The 23902-nt window shown below is 44.4% G+C and overlaps 1 protein-coding gene across 2 annotated transcripts in view; it reads right to left on the bottom strand.

Moving 5' to 3' along the window:
- Window positions 1–3059: 3059 nt before the first annotated feature.
- MAP2K1 (mitogen-activated protein kinase kinase 1) overlaps window positions 3060–23902 on the bottom strand; it is an 88234-nt gene continuing 67391 nt past the window's right edge. For both annotated transcript variants that reach the window (XM_081337301.1, XM_081337300.1), the window contains 6 exons: window positions 17445–17569; window positions 14902–15109; window positions 13978–14042; window positions 12954–13015; window positions 6137–6182; window positions 3060–4295 (listed from right to left, as the gene is read on the bottom strand). In XM_081337301.1, the coding sequence (XP_081193427.1) occupies window positions 4182–4295; window positions 6137–6182; window positions 12954–13015; window positions 13978–14042; window positions 14902–15109; window positions 17445–17569 (620 nt within the window). In that variant the 3' untranslated portion in view covers window positions 3060–4181. The remainder of the gene's footprint in view (window positions 4296–6136; window positions 6183–12953; window positions 13016–13977; window positions 14043–14901; window positions 15110–17444; window positions 17570–23902) is intronic.

Here is a 23902-nt window from a genome sequence, read left to right as displayed (position 1 = left end):
TTGCCTCAGCCTGAAGGGCCTCTGCGTGGCTCTCAGCTCACCTCTCCCAGACCCACGCACGTGTGAAGGAAGGAAAGAAGGAAGGAGTCAGGGAACTTGGTTGGAAATGCCCCAGTTCAAAGGAGGGCTGTTAGGGTTGAGCAAAGCCCAGGATCACCGCCAGCAATTACAGCTGATCATTGCTTCTGCAGGGCTATGGGGGCTGGGCAGAAGCCCAGGATTGCCGTGCACTTCTGCAGGGTTGAGACAGAAGCCCCAGGATCGGCGCTTCTGGTGCACATGGAAGAGAAAAGGGGGGGGGGGGAAGAGGAGAGGCTATAAAAGAAGGGAAGAGAGGATATAAAAAGGGGAGAGAAGAGAAGATATAAAAGAAGGGAAAGAAGAAGATATGAGAAGGGTAGAGGATATAAATGTTCTGTACCAACCTGCTACCGGCCTTGCAGAAAAGGCAACCCCTTTACAGACGGCAAGAGGCTGGAATACGTCTGCCAAATTTATTACAAAAACAAACAAGACACGAACCAAGATACTGGAGCTTTGAAACACTATCTGAGTGGTTGCTTTCAGCAAACCAGCCCTCCCCACACAAGTCCTTTATAAAGAGTTCAGGGCGTGGCTTCTCTCTCCCTCCTTCCGAGAAGCCCCATTGCTTTCCTCTGTTTACTCCTACTTGACTGCCTCCTGCGTCGGGCGTCCTTGAACAGGGCCAGCTGTGGGTCATCTTCATCCACGCTGTCAGGTTCACACAGCTGGGTCTCCACCAGGTGGGAGGGGCCTGGCTGGGGGCTCTGCGGAGCCTCAAAGCCATCATCAGCAAGTTCTTCAACACCCCCCTCCTCCCCCTCATCTGAGTCATCCGACCCAACTGCCGAACCCACAGGCTGACCCTGAATCACAACAATAAAAGGCTATAAAGGGAAAGGATATAAAGGGGAGAGAAGGAAGGATATAAAGGGGAGAGGAGAGGCTATAAAGGGGAAAAGAGGGGAGAGAAGAGGATATAAGGGGAGAGGATATAAAGGGCAGGAGTATATAAAGGGGAGAGGAGAGGATATAAAGGGGGGAGAGGAGGATATAAAGGGGAGAAGATACAAAAGGGAAAAGATATAAAGGGGGGAGAGAAGAGAGGATATAAAAGGGAGAGAAATTTGTTAAATGAACTTCGCCCCATTTTATGACTTTTCTTGCTACGTTAAGTGAATCACTGCAGTTGTTAAATTAATAACATCATTAAGTGAATCTGGTTTCCCCACTGACTTTGCTTGTCAGAAGGTTGGGACACTGTGACCATCATAAATATGAATCGGTTGCCAAGCACCCAAATGTAAATCACATGACCCTGGGGATGCTGCAATCATCATTAAGTGTGAAAAATGGTCATAAGTCACTTTTTTCAGTGCCGTTGTAACTTTGAACAGTCATTAAGCGAACTGTTGTAAGTCAAGGACTATCGGAACTTTAACACTTTTAGCTGATGTGCTCATTTGTTTGCCTCTGAATCTGACAGGGCCAATTCGGTCGGTCGGTCGAGTAATCGCAAACTCCCCCAAAATTGATTGATAGAATAACTGCAAATCCCATCATTTATCCGAACAACCAGCCAAGCTTTGTGGTGTCCGCTAGCAGAGAGGGGTTAGCCTCCACAAGGAACAGTCAATCCTTTCCTCTTCTCTCCCTTCCAGTTTTTGAATATTTAGGCTTGGCTTTTTTTAGGAATAAGTTGGGCTGAGGTGCTGTTTTAACCCGTGGTTTTATAACTTTTTCCAGCTGGGGGAAAAGGAACTTTAAAAAAAAAAGCGTAATCGGGATGCATGTATGGCTTTTTTTTAAAAAAAGTTTCCTTTTCTTTAAACCCATGTAAATCGTTCTTAAGCTCCTTTGCACTTAATTTCTGACACTTTGGGGAAAACACTATATCTGAATAATCCACATTTTCTTCCCACTTCGGTTTAAGTTTCTTGGTGCTTGGTGTTCTGTGCATAGGGGTTTTTGTGAGGTGGGGGGGCTTTAATTTTTTTGGGTGCTCCTGAATGTGTGGGGGGTTTTCCCCCCCTCCTCTCCTGTTTCTAAACCAGGAGATTGTTCTGTCTTAAAAGAGAAACTGGATGTATGGGACACCTCGGTACTCTTGAAATTTGATCCCCTAAAGGTTGTGTTAATTTTTTTTAATGCATCTTTGTACAGACCTTTGGGGTATCGTAGAAGGAACACTACGCTGCCGTGGCTTTTCAGAGCCAGTGTGTGTATTTGAGGGGGGGGAGGGAGGAGGGAGAAATTGGGAAATTATATCAAGTGTTTTGATACTAAAAAAAAGCTTTGGTCTTTTATTGTCTTTTTTTTTTGAAATAATAAACAGAAACATTCCCTCTTAAAAAAAAAGTTTCTGACACCTTGCTAGGCGACTGGTGGTACTCCAATATTGCCATATTCTAAAAGTGGTACAATCGGTGAAAAAGTTGAAAAGCCCTGCTGTAAGGTACTGTAGTGAATTAGCAGCTCTTCAGGACTTTGCATCCCATATATTAGTACTGATTTTCAGGGAGAAGCAAACCAGCTGCAGCACAAATGGAATGGAATGGGGAAAGTTGCTAACTTAAAGGGAGGCACACAAGAGCAAGTGTGGGCAACTATGGCAACTTTACAACTTGTGGACTTCAACCCCAGAATTCCTGAGCCAGAGTTGAAATCCACAGGTTGTAAAGTTGCCACACTTGCTGTTGTATCTAATTGGGGACTGGATTGCAGGGGGCGGGGGAGGGGGAAGAGAGGAGCTATGCTTTATGGTCATCATCTACCAGGGCATTATAGTATCTTTATGTCCCACGCAATACAGTTCACAACTGTCTTCCATCTGGAGAAGAAAAATCTCTGGAAGATGAGTTATGGAGAGTTTGCCGATGGGTAATGGAGTGTTTGCAGTTCCTTTTCCCAAGATCACACCTGGGACAGAGGCAGAGCTAAGTCCAGAAGTTACCTCCTCCCGCATACCTCCAAATGCCACAAAGTCCACTTTAAAGCCAACCAAGCTAACAACCGTGTTTAAAAACCCACAACTCTCCAAAGGATTTTGTGACATTTATTAATGTAAGATGCAGTTGCTCAACATCTGAAAGAGTAAAATGATTAAAATAAGTTTCCAACACAAAGGATTTACAAATTTCATGATATCTAACCTCAGCTGTCCTAGAAGGGAAATAATCCCTTTAAAAGAGGAAAAGATAGAAAGAAATGCACTGATTCTGGTAGACAGTTTTCTATCACCCATGCTCAACAGATACCAAATAAACAGATGGAGGAGATGGATGCCACTAAGCCAGTGTTTCTCAACCTTGGCCACTTAAAGATGGGTGGACTTCAACTCCCAGAATTCCCCAGCCAACATAGCTGTGTGGGGAATTCTGGGAGTTGAAGTCCACCCATCTTCAAGTGGCCAAGGTTGAGAAACACTGCACTAAGCAATCCCAAAGTATCCAACAAGGCAAATAAATAAAAGCATCAACCAGGTGTGTCCATATTGACCCAGAAGGAGGAAGGAAAAAAAATACCCTCTACTCAGGCTGAAGCCCACCAATGGTTTCCCACCACTTCAGGACCCAGGGGTTCTTCATGACTTCCACCTCAACTTAGTGGCATCAAATCCATGTTGGGGACCATCTCATTCAAGGGACCCGCTAACTGTTCTGACCAGGACTGGCTAAGCAAAGCCGAAAAAGGACCACTGAGCTGCACAAGGCTCACGGGACAACTCTGCAAAGGCCAGGACAGCAACAGGTCCGGCAAGGCTTTCCCCCAAAGGGAAGGGCATCCACCATTCATGTCAACTTTGCAGGTTGACGACTCAAAGTGTCACATTTGGTCATTAAGAATCAAACACAACAGCTGTTTTCACAAAGCCACGAAAGGGACTCAACCTGGAAAAGAATTTGGTACGACAAGCTGAGAAGGCACAGCACGGAAACATGGTGATGATGGTGGAACAGCAAAATACTTTTGAGTAGACGGGGAAAAAGGGAGGGGGGCAACCAGAACAGCATGGCTTTAAACAGTGGGAGGTGGCTGGAAACACCAATGTGCCACAATGGGTCTGGAGTGAGTGGTTTCCAAGTCAGCCTCCCCCGTGGAATGGAAGTTGCATAGCAGCAGCAGCCGGCGGAGTCTTTGCACCATGACAAGTGAGCAGCTCAGAGTCCGCCAACATGGGTTGGGGTGCTGGGCTGGTTAAGGCCAATGGTGGAGCACAGCCAGCCCGCAAAGTCCACCTCTTCCGTTTCCGATCTTTTAATGAAAATGTGGACCTGGCAGAGAGAAAAGACAATAGCAATAGCACTTAGACTTATATACCGCTTCATAGTGGTATATAAGTCTTCTTATAGCCTTCTCTAAGCAATTTACAGAGTCAGCATATTCCCCCCCAACAATCTGGGTCCTCATTTTACCAACCTCAGAAGGATGGAAGACTGAGTCAACCTTGAGCCGGTCAGGATCGAACTGGCCTAGCCAGCCTGCAATACTGCATTCCAACCACTGGTCCACCGCAGCGCCAAATTGCAAAAACGCAAGACGGTTATACAGGTAGTCCTTAACTTACAAAAGTTCATTTAGTGACCACTAGAAGTTACAAAGGCACTGAAAAGAGTGACTTATGACCATTTTCCACACTTACGACCTTTGCAGCATCCCTGTGATCACGATCACATAATGAAAATTTGGATGCTTAGTAACTGGCACATATTTATGACGGCTGTAGTGTCCTGCGCTCATATTTATGATGGTTGCCGTATTCCGGATGATCCCCTTCTGCGACCTTCCCACAAGCCAAGTCAATGGGGAAGCCAGATTCACTTAACTGGGTTACTAATTTAACAACTGCAGTGATTCACTTGACAACTGTGGCAAGAAAGGTCGTAAAAGGGGCAAATCTCACTTAACTCGCTTAGCAACAGAAATTTTGTGCTCAATTGTGGTCACAAGTCAAGGACTATCTGTAATCATGGTCAAGGAAGTATTGGGGCTATTGGCTCTGCCAAGGAGATAAAGCAAGGATTCAAGAAATGCTACTTTATTGTCTAAGGATATAATAACATAAATTTGATTCCTCTTATATTGAACAAAACAGGGAGTGGATTTTTTTCTTTCTCCTTCCTTCTCATTAGTGAGTTGTCTTATTTTCCCTAAATGGTTGCTGCTTAATTTAGCTAGATTATATTCTTCAGCAGTGTTTCTCAATCTTAGGAACTCTTTAGGCTTCAACTCCTTTGCTGTCTGGGAAATTCTGAGAGTTGGAAGTCCTCAAACTTTAGATTTGCCAGGGTTGAGAAACACTGCACTTAGCCAATAGTAAAAGGTCGTCACCATTCACAAGGAGCCGCCCCAGTGCTTTTGTCTATTGCAGCCACCAAGAGAGCAATCTGGAACTTCTTCCAAGGATGAGTTCCACACAATTTGTTTAACCTGCTTAGCAGTTAAGCCATTATCAGCAGCTTCACAATTAACTCGGGCACCATTTATAGAACATGCTAAGTCCACCCCAATTAAATCAGGATTAAAAGCAACCCAATTTGGAAGTCATGCATGTTGACTTTCTAAGATCTAAGTCTTTAATGAACCCATTTTAGCATGTTGATGAAACCAGTAGATTCTAAGGGTAGTGTCAGAACCCTATCTTTCTATGGGCATGGTTCTCTTATCCTTTTCGGGTTCTGCCATATCCCGGGGAGGGAGGGGGAAGCTTGGGGTGCTGATGTGTATTTCCTTTATTTTCTCTCTGATGTTTCTCTAACGGGGTGAGAATGGAATGTGCCTCTGGGCATCTGCCTTATCTCCGGCCACGGAAGAAACAACAGACACCTAACAGCCTTAGAAGTGGCACTTTCACACCTGCGGATTGGCCTGTTTGAACTGTCTGGATGGACAGTTAGGGTGGGGTTACTATGGACACTTTTGATTACTTGATTCGTGTGGGAAACCCTCAGATCCTGCTTTCTATTCCTGCTGTCAACATCTCCCAATAAGAGTTCTTTTGAAATGATGCCGTTTCAAGAGTTCTACTTTCTTGGCAGGACTGATTGAGGTGGGTCCTTACAGGTAGGAATCTTGCAATATGCATCTTTCAAAAAACCAGGAAGAATTCACTCACCATAAGCTGTTTTAGATCTGCTCTCTCAGCCGGATTCTTGATCAAGCTGTCAAAAAGAAAAGTTATATATTGCAGCTGATGTATGAGAGGCCAACACAGAAACACACCAATCGTAAATTGGAGGTCTGTAGTTCTGGATTCATGCAAACGTTGAGTGACAAGCCTAAATACTAAGCTTAAATGTGCATCTTTCATTACAGTCACCGACCAAAATAAAAATTAAAACATTAAAATAAAACAAAAAACACAAGATTCTTGATTTTACACACACACACACACACACCCCAGACACACATTGTAATGGACAGACAATAGCTAGAATTATATATATACATGCATACATACAGTTGCAAGAAAAAGTATGTGAACCCTTTGGGATTACGTGGAGTTTTGCATGAATTGGCCATAAAATGCGCTCTAAATGTCATGTAAGTCACAATAGAAAAACACAGTCTGCTTAAAATAATACTACACAAACATTAGCTGTTGTCATGTTTTAATTGAACATAAGATGGAAACATTCACAGTGCAGGGTGGAAAAAGTATGTGAACCCCTAGCCTAATGACTTCTCCAAGAGCTAATTGGAGCCAGGAGTGAGCTAACCTTGACTCCAATCAGTGTGATGATATTGGATGTGTTGCTGACAGCTGTCCTGCCCTTTAAAAACACACCTGTTTTGGGTTTACTGGTCTCAAGAAGCACTGTCTGATGTGAACCATGCCTCGCAGAAAAGAGCTCTCAGAAGACCTACGATCAAGAATTGTTGACTTGCATGAAGCTGGAAAGGGTTACAACAGTATCTCCAAAAGCTTTGATGTTCATGTGTCCACGGTAAGACAGACTGGCTACAAATGGAGAAAGTTTAGCACTGTTGCTACTCTCCCTAGGCGTGGTCGTCCTGTAAAAATGACTGCAAGAGCACAGTGCATAATGCTTAATGAGGTAAAGAAGAATCCTAGAGTGTCAGCTAAAGACCTACAGAAATCTCTGGCACATGCTAACATTTTTGTTGACACATCTACAATAAGGAAAACATTAAACAAGAATGGAGTACATGGGAGGACACCACAGAGGAAGCCATTGCTGTCCAAAAAAAAATATTGCAGCACGTTTGAAGTTTGCGAAAGAGCACCTGGCAAAATATACTGTGGACAGATGAAACCAAAATTGAGTTGTTTGGGAAAAACACACAACACTATGTGTGGAGAAAAAAAGGCACAGTACACCAACATCAAAACCTCATCCCCACTGTAAAACATGCCGGAGGGAGCATCATGGTTTGGGGCTGCTTTGCTGCCTTAGGGCCTGGACGGATTGTTGTCATTGATGGGAAAATGAATTCCAGTGTTTATCAGGACATTTTGCAGGAAAACGTACGACCATCTGTCCGCCAACTGAAGCTCCGCAGAGGATGGGTGATGCAACAGGACAATGACCCAAATCATACAAGTAATTCAACAAAACAATGGCTTCAACAGAACAGAATACGCCTTCTGGAGTGGCCCAGTCAGAGTCCTGACCTCAACCTGATTGAAATGCTGTGGCATGACCTTAGGAGTGGTCCAAAATTACTCCAGATCATTGTGCAGGTCTGATCTGCAACTACAGGAAACGTTTGGTTGAGGTTATTGCTGCCAAAGGAGGGTCAACCAGTTATTAAGTCCAAAGGTTCACATATTTTCCACCCTGCACTGTGAATGTTTCCATCTTATGTTCAATTAAAACATGACAACAGCTAATGTTTGTGTAGTATTATTTTAAGCAGACTGTGTTTTTCTATTGTTGTGACTTACATGACATTTAGAGCGCATTTTATGGCCAATTCATGCAAAACTCCACGTAATCCCAAAGGGTTCACATACTTTTTCTTGCAACTGTACATATTTGATCCCCTGCTGATTTTGTACGTTTGCCCAGTGACAAAGAAATGATCAGTCTATAATTTTAATGGTAGAGACAGAATAACAAATAAAAATCCAGAAAAATGCATTTCAAAAAAGTTATAAATTTGCATTTTAATGAGTGAAATAAGTATTTGACCCCTTTGCAAAACATGGCTTAGTACTTGGGGGCAAAACCCTTGTTGCCAATCAGAGGTCAGACGTTTCTTAGAGTTGGCCATCAGGTTTGCACACATCTCAGGAGGGATTTTGTCCCACTCCTCTTTGCACATCCTCTCCAAGTCATTAAGGTTTCGAGGCTGACGTTTGGCAGCTCGAACCTTCAGCTCCCTCCACAGATTTTCTATGGGATTAAGGTCTGGAGACTGGCTAGGCCACTCCAGGACCTTAATGTGCTTCTTCTTCAGCCTCTCCTTTGTTGCCTTGGCTGTGTGTTTTGGGTCATTGCCATGCTGGAATACTCATCCAAACCCCATTTTCAATGCCCTGGCTGAGGGAAGGAGATCCTCACCCAAGATTTGACAGTACATGGCCCCGTTCATCGTCCCTTTGATGCGAGGAAATTGTCCTGTCCCCTTAGCAGAACCCCCCCCCCAAAAGCATAATGTTTGATGGTGGGGGTGTTCTTGAGGTCATAGGCAGCATTCCTCCTTGCCAACTTTGGCAAGTTGATGCCAAAGAGCTTGATTTTGGTCTCATCTGACTTCAACACTTTCACCCAGTTCTCCTCTAAATCATTCAAATGTTCACTGGCAAACTTCAGACGGGCCTGTACATGTGCTTTCTTGAGCAGGGGGACCTTGCGGGCGCTGCAGGATTTCAGTCCTTCACAGCGTAGTGTGTTACCAATTGTTATCTTGGTGACTATGGTCCCAGCTGCCTTGACAAGATCCTCCCGTGTAGTTCTGGGCTGATTCCTCACCGTTCCCATGATCATTGCAACTCCACGAGGTGAGATCTTGCATGGAGCCCCAGACCGAAGGAGATTGACAGTTATTTTGTGTTTCTTCCATTTGTGAATAATCGCACCAACTGTTGTCACCTTCTCACCAAGTTGCTTGACAATAGTCTTGTAGCCCATTCCAACTTTGTGTAGGTCTATAATCTTGTCCCTGACATCCTTGGACAGCTATTTGGTCTTCGCCACGGTGGAGAATTTGGGATCTGATTAATTGACTGCTTCTGTGGACAGGTGTCTTTTATACAGGTAACAAGCTGAGATTAGGAGCACTCCCTTTAAAAGAGCGCTCCTAATCTCAGATCGTTACCTGTATAAAAAAACATCTGGGAGCCAGAAATCTTGCTGAATGATAGGGGATCAATTATTTATCTTATTAAAATGCAAATCAATCTATAACTTTTTTGAAATGTGTTTTTCTGGATTTTTTTGTTTTTATTCTGTCTCTCACTGTTAAAATAAACCTACCATTCAAATTATAGACTAATCATTTCTTTGTCAGTGGGCAAATGTACAAAATCCGCAGGGGATCAAATATTTTTTCCCCTCACTGTATGTATGTATGTATGTATGTATGTATGTATGTATGTATGTATGTATGTATATGTGTGTGTGTCTGTGTGTACATACATACATACATAGGATATTATATCCTGTGCAATATAACAGGACATGAGCTGTGGTTGCAATGGACCCCTGTTCACAGGGGTACAATCTCAGTTCAAGGCATAGTCAATAATTCCCACATTTTATTTGAATGAAATAGCATCAGTTTTAGATTCTGCCCTGGCTTTATCCACGTTGCTGGAGTGGGCATCCCAGTGCATTGCTCAAAAACTATGTGTGGCCATTGGACAAAAAATAATAAACTGAAAATCATACCATCATGTTAAATTGTGAGCAAGTGTAGTCCAAAAGGGCAGAAATGAGTCTCATTTTATTAGTTACCAAAGTGCCTTTTCTTTTTTTAATATTTATTGTTTTATCAGAGAATAAAATACAAATACATCGACATCTTAGGTATCAGCGAACTAAAATGGACAGGAATGGGTGAATTTAATTCAGATGACCATCAGGTATACTACTGCGGGCAAGAATCCCTCAAAAGAAATGGAGTAGCCTTCATAGTCAATAAAAGAGTAGGAAAAGCAATACTGGGATACAATCCTCAAAATGACAGAATGATCTCAGTTCGAATCCAAGGCAAACCATTCAATATCACAGTAGTCCAAGTCTATGCCCCAACCACCAGTGCTGAAGAGGATGAAATTGACCGGTTCTATGAAGCCCTACAGCACCTTATAGAACTAACACCAAAAAATGATGTCCTTATCATCATGGGGGATTGGAATGCTAAAGTAGGAAGCCAAAAGATAACTGGAATAACAGGCAAGTTTGGCCTTGGAGTACAAAATGAAGCAGGGCACAGGCTGATAGAATTTTGTCAAGAGAATACGATGGTCATAGCAAACACTCTTTTCCAACAACCCAAGAGACGGCTCTACACATGGACATCACCAGACGGTCAACACAGAAATCAGATTGACTATATGCTCTGCAGCCAAAGATGGAGAAGCTCTATACAGTCAGTAAAAACAAGACCAGGAGCTGACTGTGGCTCAGACCATGAGCTTCTCCTTGCAAAGTTTAAGCTTAAACTGAAAAAAGTAGGGAAAAGCACTAGGCCAGTCAGGTATGAATTAAATCATATCCCTGTTGAATATACAGTAGAGGTGACAAATAGATTTAAGGAATTAGATCTGATAGAAAGAGTGCCTGAAGAACTATGGACAGAGGTTCGCGACATTGTACAAGAGGTAGCAACCAAACCCTTCCCAAAGAAAAAGAAATGCAAGAAAGCAAAATGGCTGTCTGAGGAAGCTTTGCAAATAGCTGAGGAAAGGAGGGAAGCAAAAGGCAAGGGAGAAAAACATAAATATGCCCAATTGAATGCAGAATTCCAGAGAATAGCTAGAAGAAATAAGAATGCCTTCTTAAATGAACAGTGCAAAGAAATAGAAGAAAACAATAGAATAGGGAGGACCAGAGATCTTTTCAAGAAAATTGGAGAGATGAAGGGAACGTTTCATGCAAAAATGGGCATGATAAAGGACCAAAATGGCAGGGACCTAACAGAGGCCGAAGAGATTAAGAAGAGGTGGCAAAATTACACAGAAGAACTATACAAGAATGAGCTTAATGTCCCAGATAATCACAATGAGTTGGTCACTGACCTCGAGCCAGACATCCTAGAATGTGAAGTGAAGTGGGCCTTAGAAAAGCTGAGCAACAACAAAGCTAGTGGAGGTGACAGTATTCCAGCTGAGCTATTCAAAATCTTAAAAGACAGTGCAGTAAAAGTGCTACACTCAATTTGCCAGCAAATTTGGAAAACTCCAGTGGCCACAGGATTAGAAAAGATCAGTTTACATTCCAATTCCAAAGAAAGGCAGTGCCAAAGAATGTTCAAACTATCGCACCATTGCACTCATTTCTCATGCTAGTAAAGTCATGCTTAAAATCCTACAAGCTAGACTTCAGCAGTATGTGGATCGAGAACTACCAGAAGTACAGGCAGGATTTCGAAGAGGCAGAGGAACTAGAGATCAAATTGCCAACATACGCTGGATCATGGAGAAAGCTAGGGAGTTCCAGAAAAACATCTACTTCTGCTTCATTGACTATGCTAAAGCCTTTGATTGTGTGGATCATAACAAACTGGCAAGTTCTTAAAGAGATGGGAGTACCAGACCATCTTATTTGTCTCTTGAGAAAACTATATGCGGGTCAAGAAGCAACAGTGAGAACTGGACATGGAACCACTGATTGGTTCAAAATTGGGAAAGGAGTCCGGCAAGGCTGTATACTGTCGCCCTGCCTATTTAACTTATATGCAGAGCACATCATGAGAAAGGCAGGGCTAGATGAATCAAAAGTTGGAATTAAGATTGCCGGAAGAAATATCAACAACCTAAGATACGCAGATGATACCACTCTAATGGCAGAAAGTGAAGAAGAACTAAAGAGCCTCTTGTTGCGGGTGAAGAAGGAGAGTGCAAAACTTGGGTTGAAACTTAACATTAAGAAAACCAAGATCATGGCATCTGGCCCTCTCAATTCCTGGCAAATAGATGGGGAAGAAATGGAGGTAGTGACAGATTTTATTTTCCTGGGCTCCAAGATCACTGCAGATGGGGACTGTAGCCAAGAAATTAAAAGATGCTTGCTCCTGGGGAGGAAAGCCATGGCAAATCTAGACAGCACACTAAAAAGCAGAGACATCACCCTGTCAACAAAAGTGCGTATAGTCAAGGCTATGGTCTTCCCAGTTGCAATGTATGGCAGTGAAATTTGGACCATAAGAAAGGCTGAGCGCCAAAGAATTGAGGCCTTTGAACTATGGTGCTGGAGAAGACTCCTGCGAGTCCCTTGGACTGCAAGGCGATCAAACCGGTCAGTCCTAGAGGAGATCAACCCTGACTGCTCTTTAGAAGGCCAGATCCTGAAGCTAAAACTCAAATACTTTGGCCACCTAATGAGAAGGAAGGACTCACTGGAGAAGAGCCTAATGCTGGGAAAGATTGAGGGCAATAGAAGAAGGGGACGACAGTGAATGAGGTGGCTGGATGGAGTCACTGAAGCAGTAGGCGTGAACTTAAATGGACTCCAGAAGATGGTAGAGGACAGGAAGGCCTGGAGGAATGTTGTCCATAGGGTCGCGATGGGTCGGACATGACTTCGCAGCTAACAACAACAAAAATACAAAACAATAAAAGAAATGAAAAAACGAAGCAAAACAAAAGCATACATTCAACCCTAACAACAAAAAAAGATAAGTGTTCAAAAAAGAAAAAGTGGTCAATTAAATTTAACATTTAACATGCCTTTTCAAAGACACACACACACACACACACACACACACACACGCAAAGGAAACAGACTGGAGGCCAAACTCACCATTTGTTCACAAAGTCTTGGAATTCTGGAGTGAAGACTCTGCTTGGCAGCTTGGGAGGCGGCTGAGCAACGAGGGATCAAAGATGAAAAGGGAAACAATCTTGCAATTCGAGGCATTCATTCATTCGTTGCATTTTTATCCCACCTTTATTACTCTATAAGTAACTCAAGACAGCCAATGTATCTAACATTCCTTCTTTCTCCAATTTTCCCAACAACAACCCTGTGAGGTAGGCTGGGCTGAGTAAGAGGGACTTGCCCAAAGTCACCCAGACAACTTTCATGCCTAAAGCGGGACTGGAACTTACAATCGCCTAGTTTCTAGGCCAGCACCTTAACCACTAGGTCAAACTGTCTGTCTTTCTATCTATATTCTATACCTGTAATTGCAGGATTCACAATTATGTCCATCTTTCATGAATGTTGATCTGCTGCTGCATTTTCAAAGACTCAGCAGTTTCCCAAACGCCACAGGGTTAAAATTAGCAGGAAAGTGAGAATTAAATTAAGTCAACTTGAAGCATTTCCTTGAGGAAAGATTCAAGAGATTTGCAAGTGCAACCAACAAGAGGGAAACAGTTAAATCTGCCTCTATTCAGCACAGAGGGGCCAACAAATTAACTTGGTTTAAAACTCGTTTTACATCCCAGCATCAGCTGCCTGCAGGCGCTTGTCAGAAGAGTAAGACTTTCAGCCAGACTGGGAAAGGCTGCTTGGCTCTCAGATACACCCCTAAAATGCCTTTTTTGCAAATCTAGCCTTGCTAAGATCTTGGGTGAGACTGGCTACCACATATGAGATTTCACCTATCTACAAAGCCTTTTGGGAGAGCATCCCAGCCATTCCTGAAGCTCCTCGGGGTGGGTGGGGGATGCTGAGCGCTGCAGAACGGAAAGAGCCCTGGATGTCATCTATCTAGGGCAGGAATCCATCATAACAGCATGATTCAGAGATGCTTCTTATGAAAGCACAAACTTCTCTGCTTGCAGAAGACAAAAAAGCAGAAGACAACTATTCCACTCACCTCATTGACGATGTAGTCAAGAAGCTCAAAGATGGCCATAGGTGGTCGGCTATCAGAACCATAGGCTGAAAAATGATAACAGTCAGCAAAATTAATTTCACTCTTTGGTGTTTAGCTTATTTTTTCATTCTTTTCTGATGAGACTTATTTGTCTCCAAAATTCATTTAGTGGCATGTCTTGAAATTTGTTTAAGAAATGCTGATGAAGATAGCATAGGTTTTGTCAATGAATGTTTGCTAAAAACAAAATATTTTTCAAACTCAACAACTTTAAAATATGTGGACTTCAATCCCCAGAATTCCCCAGCCAGCATACATAAACCACCTTTGGTGTAATGATTAAGGTGCTGGCCTAGAAACCAGGAGACTCTGAATTCTAGTCCACCCTTAGGCATAAAAGCCAGTTGGGTGACTTTGGGCCAGTCCCTCTCTTAGCCCAAACCACCTCACAGGACTGTTGTTGTGGGCAAAATAAAGAGGGGGAAGGTGTGTTGGATATGTTTGCCACTTTGAACTATTTATACAAATAATAGAGTGAGTCAGTCAGTCAGTCAGTCAGTGAATGAATGATGACTGGAGAATTTTGGGAACTGAAATCCACACATCTTCAACCAATCAAATTTAAAAATCCCTGGCTTACACTGTCAGCAAATCTTGGCACCGTAACCAAGCAGGGACTGCCTGAATGAAAGCAAAGTCTTTGTAGGAGCAGGTGTGGGCAGCAAGAAGAAGTGGCCCCTTCTTCTAAAAACATTTCTCTGCATCTGCAAGCTAAGCTCCTAGCAGCCCCAGCCAACGCTCTGGCCTGGCCCACCCATCCCAACACAACTGCCATAACACATTCACACCCAATTGGATTCCCTTCTCAAAGGACTGATCCGTTTTCAGCCCCCAAGGTGGCACTGCCAGTTCGTGCCCTCTTACTGCTCGTGGGCCGGCCTGGTGTTCTCTGCCGAGGAGACGTCTCCGAGACAGGATAATCGGCCCCAACGGGACAGCCAAACATCAGCTCCAGCTCCTTGGCATCGGGCGGAGGGATGGGGTACCTGCCAATGGCCATCTCGACCAGGGAGAGCCCCATGCTCCAGATGTCTGACTGCACTGAGTAGTGAGTCCCTTGCAGTCTCTCTGGCTGAAGGAACATAAAGACAGAACAAATCACAAAGGTGGAGAAACACACAGGGTGCCACAGTGAAAGCCTGTCCAGTCACAGCCTGGGAAGGGTGATGGAGGAGGAAAAATTGACCATGGGAAAGTGGATTCCACTTCTTCAAACTTTACATTTTTTGGCCAGGATGTGGATTTGAGAGTTTGAAAACTTATCAAACTCAACAGTGGGGCTGGGGTTTCTATAAATACCAAGCAGAATGGCCCACATAACATTTTAGTTTTGATTAGTTCCTTTGTGGCACAAAACATCTGGGGATATTTGGTTGTAACACCTGCAGCTTTTAAGAAACTGCTCAGATGGACCTTTGTTGGATACAGTGCCAATCACGTAGGTGTCAACTCTGGGCCACCACAGAGGTAGACCTTCTCAAAACTGATCTGTCTCCATCTTGGTTCCTCAGGCCATCATCACTGTAATTAAGTCCATCCACCTTGTTGCTGGTTGTTCTCTTTTTCTCTTTCCTTCCACCTTTCCCAGAATTATAGCTCTCTCCATAAGGTGTCCAAACTAAGATCATTTGACCCTGGTCATTTGCACCTTGAATGAGAACTCTGGGTTGATTTTGTTCTATAATCCAGGGCCTTTCAACCAGTGGTACGGGTACCACCTGTGGTACATTGGCACCTGGCAGGTGGTACACGACCATCCTAGAAAAGTGGTAGCAGGGGAGGGGAATGAGCTGAACCGGTGGCAGCCCTGCACAAGCCTGAGCGAGAGATGGCTGGAGCTGCAGGGCTGTCAGGGCTCAGCGGAAGCGCCAGGATCAGTGTCAGACTCCAACTGCAGCTCGGTGCTGATCCTGGCGCTTTTGTTGAGCGCAGAAGAAGCGCCGATCATCTGGAATGTTGCAGCATCTCCAGGGTCTTGTGATTTACATTCAGATGCTTGGCAAAAGCACCATATTTATGATGGTCAGTGTCCCAGGGCTATGTGAAGTTACTAAAACCTGCTACAACCACCCAGCAGACGGGGGGAATAAAAACCAAACACCACCCCCGCTGCCATCTTCAACAGAAATGCTCACAACAATGAAAACCTCGGACAGGAGGAAGAGCACCACTGGGTGGGCAGGCAGGTGTCTTGCTTGGCTGTGGCTTGGGGGGCACTTTTTTCAATGCCATTGTAACTTTGAACAGTCACTAAGCAAATTGTTGTAAGTTGAGGACTAACTGTACTTCACTTGTTTCCTTTTGGGGGGGGGTCAAGTTTTTGACACCTTGCTAGGCGACTGGTGGTACTTGGATGTTGCCATATCCTAAAAGTGGTACAATGGGTGAAAAGGTTGAAAAGCCCTGCTATAATCCACTGGTTGCTTTTCTTAGCTATCCAGGACTTCTTAATCCACCAGACTGAAATTTCCTATTAAGCTTTTTTAAATTCCTCAATGGGAAGCCCATCCATTGCAAAACCAGGGGGGATCTTTCAGCACTCTTGAGAATCTTTGGCCCCTTTGGAGACTCTCCCAGGATCATTCAATGGAGGAAAATGGTGGCTGCCTATTTCTTTGATTAGAAATATGCTCAGATTCCTGCCTGCCCAAAAGGTATTTGTAGGGGAACAGAACACACACTCAGTGTGTTTCTTTTGGCTAGCCATGCCCACCGTGGCAGCTGATTTGTGAGAAGGCCATAATCTCTGGCCATAAAAATCACCTTGTGAGAGCCACCAGCTTCTCTGAACTCCAGATGTGCTACCAGCCCAAGACACTCTGGACTTCAGCCCCAATTGTCCTTCAACATGATGAAATTCTCCAAAAGACAATATCATAGAATACTAGCACTGGAAGGGACTCTGGAGGTCTTCTAGTCCAACCACCTGCCCAAGGCAGTATATCTTATACCAACCCAGGGGAAATGGATGCCCAGGCTCTTCTTGAAAACCTCCAGGGACGCAGCATCTACAACTTCTGGGGGGAAGCCGTTCGACTAGTTAATTGTTCTCACTGTCAGGAGATTTCTCTCTTTGGATCTGACAATTTTCACCTGTTGCTTTCAGTCCTGCCCTCAGTTGCTTTGGAGAATAGGTTCCCTGTGACAGCCCCTCAAGTAATGAAAGATGACTATCATGTCACCCCTAAATCTTCTCTTTGTTAGGCTAAAGGCCATTCTTGGCTACCTCTCTAATCCTCTGCCTCAAAGGGGCAGCCCTAGGCAGGGCCCCCTTCTGTTGTACATTCCTGTGCAAAACACTTGTGCACTTCCCAGGCAAAAAAAGCATCACCAAAGATTGATCGCTACATTGATCAGCTTTTATCATGTCTGAATTGGACAGCAGCTACTTTATGGCCTTCACTCACCGACATATAAGATCGTGTCCCGACAAAGGAGTTGGCCATGGAGTCAATCAGTTGTCCGCTGACCCCAAAATCACAGAGTTTGATTTCTCCTCTTGAGTTTACCAAGATATTGGAGGGCTTCACATCTGGAGGGAGAGAGGAGGAAGTGGGAGAGGGGCAGAAAATGGAGAATACCTTCAACTATTTTACTTATGGGGCAGCTATTCCTTTGGGCAACGTGACAAGATATAAAATCCACCCAAGTGTTGTTTATTGTAGTCACAGATCAATATTCAAATCATTAAATAAAAATAATAATGATTTAATAAAAAAATAAAATCAATATACAGGTAACAGAATTGGTAAGTGAATTTGGCTTCTCCATTGACTTTGCTTGACAGAAGATCATAAAAGGGGATCACATGACCCCGGGATACTGCAACCCTCATAAATATGAGTCAATTACCAAGCGTCTGAATTTTGATCGCGTGACCATAGAGATGCTGCAACAGTCGTAAATGTGAAAAATGGTGATAAATCACTTTTTCAGTACCATTGTAACTTCAAACAGCCACTAAATGAAGTTAAAAAGTCTGATGGAACTTTTTTTTTTACCCATAGTCCCACAAACATGCTGCGAAGGCTGAGAAACCAACGGGAGAAACGGAATGCACCTGAAAGCAGGTTAGTAAAAAAAAAAACTACCTGGGGGAGGCGAGGGCATCTGGATGGGGAAGCGTGCAAGGAAACAAAGGAAGTTTCAACACTGCTAAAATCAGATGTTCTTGCTTTGACAATATGTAATTGTGACAATTACATATTGTGACAATTGTGTGTTACTTTTAAAGTTAGAATTAGTTGATGCTGGGGGGGGAGTAGGAAGAATGTCTCTCAAGACTGTTTTGAAATAAGATAAGAATTTGGTGGGTTGTTTAACAGGAGGGAAAGCTTACAATTCAAACTAACTGGAGAATGTGATTTATGACAGTTAATTAGAGGGAGGAACTGCACTTTGATACTGTGTGCTTAGGGGAGGGGAATCCAGATTTCAGCTTGACCATGTACTGTGGAAGCTATGTTCTTTTGATTAAAGACTCCTTAAGGTAAAAAATGCCTGGAGGTTCTTTGAAGAATTGCATCTGTCAGGTCTTCTGGCTCTTCCTCCTAGGACTAAAAAAAGATTTGAGGATCCATCCATTGACCTCAAATCAGAAGAACAAATCCATAAGATAAAACAAGCCCGCAAGATAGCCAGTTGGATAGAGAGGTGGAATTCATTGACTGACCTTTCCCCCCTCCCAAAAAACGTCCTTTGTCCTTGCCAGCAATGGTGGTGTATTGCAAAGGAGAAACGGCACGGGGCTGGGAGTCAGGTAAGGAAAGAAAGGCAATTTCTGGGGGAAGCGAGGATTTCTTTCCTTACCTGCCCCACTTGTTCAAAGCTGTAGCTGAATGGGCACGTGAGGGGGGAACCTGCCCACTTGTTCCACGGCCGCTTTCAGCCAAGCTGCATTACAGCAGCACTGGTAGCAATACGCGAGGTGGCAAACAGCCACGCCATGCCGAAACCAGCTGTTTGCCACCTCCTGCAAAATGCCGCTGCAATAAGGCCGCGGAACAAGCTGAGCGGTGGTAAGAAACTGGTATACGGGTTCCTTACCTCCACCCGGCTTGTTCCACGGCCTCATGGCAGTGGCATGGGTGCGACGCACGAGGTGGCAAATGGCTGTGGCCGGCAGCAAACAGCCACGTTGTGCCAAGACCAGCCATTTGCCACCTCGTGCATCCCGCCCAATGCTGCTGCCATAAGGCCACAGAACAAGCCGGGTGGAGGTAAGGAACTGGTATACCAGATCCCCCCTCCCCTACTCCACCTGCTGTTAGAGGGCTGGCCTGGTATTTGCAGTGGGCTGCGGAGCCTCAGAGTGCGCTGGTTGAGGGACCAGCAGGCTGTGGCTGCTGACAGACACAGTTGGCCCCCATGTGCTTGCTGTGTGCAGGGGCCGATGGTGTCAGGCAACAGCCACCCCCGTCCCTGCCTTGCCTTGCGGCAATGGCACCCCTGCCCTACCCCCTGCCTGGTCTCACCTCACCTCGCAGGATGAGCCTCCTGCCCACCTTCCCACCCACCAGAAACCCCCCCGGATCCCCCCCAACCCTGCCCAGCCCACACGAGCAACATAGAGGTGGCCACGTCCACCCAGTCTGCCATGACCACTGCAGCCATGCACACCCAGTGGTCATTCCTACCCACTGGGCCATGCCCACCCAATGATAAATAAGTGGGGTTTGGGTTGCAGTTTGGGCACTCGGTCTCTAAAAGGTTCGCCATCACTGCCCTATACCATTTCAGCCAAGTGGTTGTCCAGTCTCTTCTTAAAAGCCTCCACTGATGGAGCACCCGCACCTTCTGGAGGCAAAAGCTGTTCCACTGGCTGATTGTTCCCACTATCAGGAAGTTTCTCCTTAGTTCTAGGTTCAGATCTCTTCCACCCATTACTTTTCTTAGCTATTTTCTTTGTTAATTATAGTGTATTTATCATCATACTGTTTTAAAACTTTTATAACACCATTTTATCAGACTGTAAGCTGCCCATGACAGTCAGGCGGTGAATAATAAATAAATATCTTGAAAAACTTGATTGGCTTGAAGAAAGGCCTTTGATGGGAATCTATAAGGAAGCCTCAGGGCTGGGCTTGTGTTTCCACTACAAACCAAAAACAACTCTAGCCTACTATAACTTTGCAAAGAAATTTAAAGGGTGTCCTAAGCTGGGTTCTAGAGATGGCTCATAGACTCGCTGAGGCCAAGTCAGAAAATCATTCAGTTTCATTTCTCTTACATTTCAGTTTAATTAAGATGAAGCAGTCATGCAACAGCCCTCTAGGCCGATGTAGTTCAACCTTGGCAACTTGAAGGCGGCTGGAGAATTCTGGGAATTGAAGTACACAAGTCTTAAAGTTGCCAAGGTCGGACCCCTCCGCTCTAGCATACGGAAGGTGGGCCTTGTGGGAAAAAGGAAACACTCAGCAGATTTGGAGAATGTGGGAGTAGCACCAGACAAGCCCAAATTTTTGTTTGCTGCACAGATGTAAGGTGCAGTACAGACAGTTCTCAGTTTACAACCATTTGTGTAGAGACCATTCAGAGTTAACAACAGCACTGAAAAAGGTGACTTATGGCAGTTTTTCACGTCCCCATAATCACATGATCAAAATTCAGACGCTTGGCCACTGGCTCATATTTATGACTGTTGCAGTGTCCCAGGGTCATGTGATCCCCTTTTACAACCTTCTGACCATCAAAATCAAGGGGGAACCCAGATTCACTTAACAACCCTGTTACTACCTTAACAATTGCAGCGATTCACTTAACGTGGCAAGGCAGGCCATAAAATGGAGCAAATTTCACTTAACAACTGTGTCGTTTAGCAATATCAATTTTGGGCTCAATTGTGATCATAAGTCAAGGATTTGCTGTATGCTAAAACCCAATTGTTGTTGGTATCCAGAAAGCAACCCCCAGTACCAACTTGCAGGAATATTTCAAGAGTCTCTAACAAGCCAATCTTTTGGAACAAGCCAGGATACACCTTTTGCTACATCTCCTGCTCATCTGAATGGGCTTCTTCCACCAGAAGTAAATCAAGAGCAAGTGTCTTCTTTCTGCAGCATCGCGGGCTCTTTGGAGAACCGCAGGATTATCTGGCGGATTAGGACATGCTGGAATGCACCTCTTCCCTGTGGGAAGGCTGCTGGTAACCTGGCAACTGCTTCACCACCGAGACAGAAGCCTTGGAAGCAATTTCTTGCCCCCTCCTCCTTCCTCCTCTGGGCGTAGGACACCACTCAGCAGAGCAGAGCAAATAGCAAATAGCCATGCATTAAGGCTCCTGGAGAAAGCAGGCGCATCTGCAATTCCTCCCACCCAAGCAGAGAAAAAGGAGGAGGGGGCCAAGTTTGAGGAAATCAGGTCTCAAGCAGTTTGGAAAAAGAGCTGCTTGCTGCTTCTACTTGAGGAAGCAAAGCGCCTTAAAAAACCACAAGAATGGAGGTCATTTCAATGAAACGAAACACACGAAAGCATAGGAATACATGTTACTCAACTTATGACTGGTTGCTTAGTGCCTATTCAGGCGGGCTGGAGAGTCCAATTCTGCTTCGCTTTCTCACCCTTCACAAGCACCCCTAGCAGAGCATTGTGAAGGTGGGTGTGGTGCACTATTTTGGACCACACCTTCCCAAGGTGGCCCTTTACCAGGAGCTCCAGGTAGGGGGCCTATCAGGAGCCCAGAGGGCTTTTGAAGAGGACTGTTGGACAGCCATTCCAGACTCATCTGGTCTTTTTTGGAGGACACATTTAGCTGTTGTAATTTCAGGAGATGCCTCAAACCAGGAGATGGACGTGTCACCAAGTGGAAATAGCTTTGATATTTTCATACTCTTGGCACAAAGTGACATCCGGCTCTGGCAAACTGCTTCTCACAGCTTCGTAAGTCTCATTTTTCACAGCCATTTCCATCTTGTATTTTTCTGAACTCACATATTGATTTCTGCCACCTGAGCATCCAATAATGACCAGCAGGAACAAGCTGCTGGATGTGAGAATATCGACTTGTGTAAATGGCATTATTTGCCCCTGGGGAGCCATGACTTATTCGTGTTGGGTTACAGCTCCCACCCCCCCACCCCCGCTCTGTAGAAAGCATTGGAGGGGAGCCAACATAAATGGCCAACTTCACACCCGACACACATCCTAGGTAGAAAGTGGTCTGAAAATCTGTGCCTAAGATGAAGCTTTCAATCCTCTCAAAATACAGATAGTTCTTGACTTACGACTGGCTGCTTAACAACCATTCAATGTTATGCCAAATTTTTTTAAAACTACGAGGGCAATTCAGAAATAAACCTCCATTTGGTTATCAATGACACACATTCACAGATACAGAACTTTTTATTATACAAATTAGAAAACTACAACATTACATCACTTTTCAACATAATCGCCATTCAAATTGAGGCACTTGTCATAATGTCTTACAAGATTGTTGGGGGCAATTAAGCTGACTTTGTAATAATGCCGCTTGGGGTGTGTGTGAAAGCCCTAATAAGCAGGCATATACATAGAATGAAGGCTACTGCCAAGCTTGTAAGCCGCCCTGAGTCTTCGGAGAAGGGCGGGATATAAATGGAATTTTAAAAAAAAATTCCTTAGTAGTAGTTACTTGGTGCAGAATGCAGCTGCGCGGGTTGTGATGGGAGCTTCCCGATACTCCCATATTACACCCCTCCTGCGGGAGCTGCATTGGCTACCAGTTGCCCTCCGGGTGAGATTTAAGGTGCTGGTACTTACCTTTAAAGCCCTACATGGCTTAGGTCCGGGATACTTGCAGGACCATCTGCTGCCGGGAACAAATTCCCATCGTCCAGTACGCTCACACAGAGAAGGCCTCCTCAGGGTACCGTCAGCTAGGCAATGTCGGCTGGCGACCCCCAGGGGGAGGGCCTTCTCTGTGGGAGCACCAACCCTATGGAATCAGCTCCCCCCTGAGCTTCGGATAGCCCAAAACCTCCAATCCTTTCGCCGCGGCCTCAAAACACACCTGTTCCACCAAGCTGACCTAGACTGACAGGCATCTTAATTAATTTATATTTAGTATTTTTAATTCATTTTTAAATTCTCTAATTTTTTATTGCACTGATGTTCTCAATTTCATTTATCTTGATTTATGCACTTATTATATGTTTTATTGTGAGCCGCCCTGAGTCCTTCAGGAGATAGGGCGGGATATAAATCCCATCAATAAATAAATAAATAAAATAAATACTTGGCGCCAAGTCTGGGCTGTCTGTCTGTCTGTCTGTCTGTCTGTCTCTCTCTCTCTCTCTCTCTCTCTGTGTGTGTGTGTGTGTGTGTGTGTGTGTGTGTGTGATCAAAAACATCCCAAAAGAACTGCTTCAAAAGTTCTTGGGTGCATCTAGCTGTGTGACGGCAAGCATTATTGTGAACTAACACCACACAGGAAGTCAGCATGCCCTGACACTTGCTATGGATGTCTCATCTGAGTTTTCGTAACATTTCACAGTAGATTTCTGAATTGATGGTCGAACCACGCTCCATGAATTTCACTAGCTGTACTCCTTTGGTATCTTCACATTTGGCAGGATTTTCTATGACCATTTCCAGTGTGGTGTTGATTCATGATAATGCTCGCCTGCATACCACTAGACACACCCAAGAAGTTTTGAAGCAGTTCCATTTTGGTTTTGATCACTTCCCCCATAGCCCAGATTTGGCACCAAGTGACTACTACTAAGGAATTTCAAACCTTGTAAGACGTTATGACAAGTGCCTCAGTTTGAATGGCGATTATGTCAAAAAGTAATGTAGTTTTTTAATGTGTATAATAAAAGTTCTGTATCTGCAAATGTCTGTCACTGATAACCAAATGGAGATTTACTTCCAAATTACCCTTGTA

The sequence above is a fragment of the Vipera berus genome (genome assembly GCF_964194415.1).
Source record: "Vipera berus genome assembly, chromosome: 12".
Lineage (NCBI taxonomy): Eukaryota > Metazoa > Chordata > Lepidosauria > Squamata > Viperidae > Vipera > Vipera berus.
The sequence above is the reverse complement of the archived record's forward strand: the minus strand, read 5'-3'. Positions and strand labels throughout refer to the sequence as shown.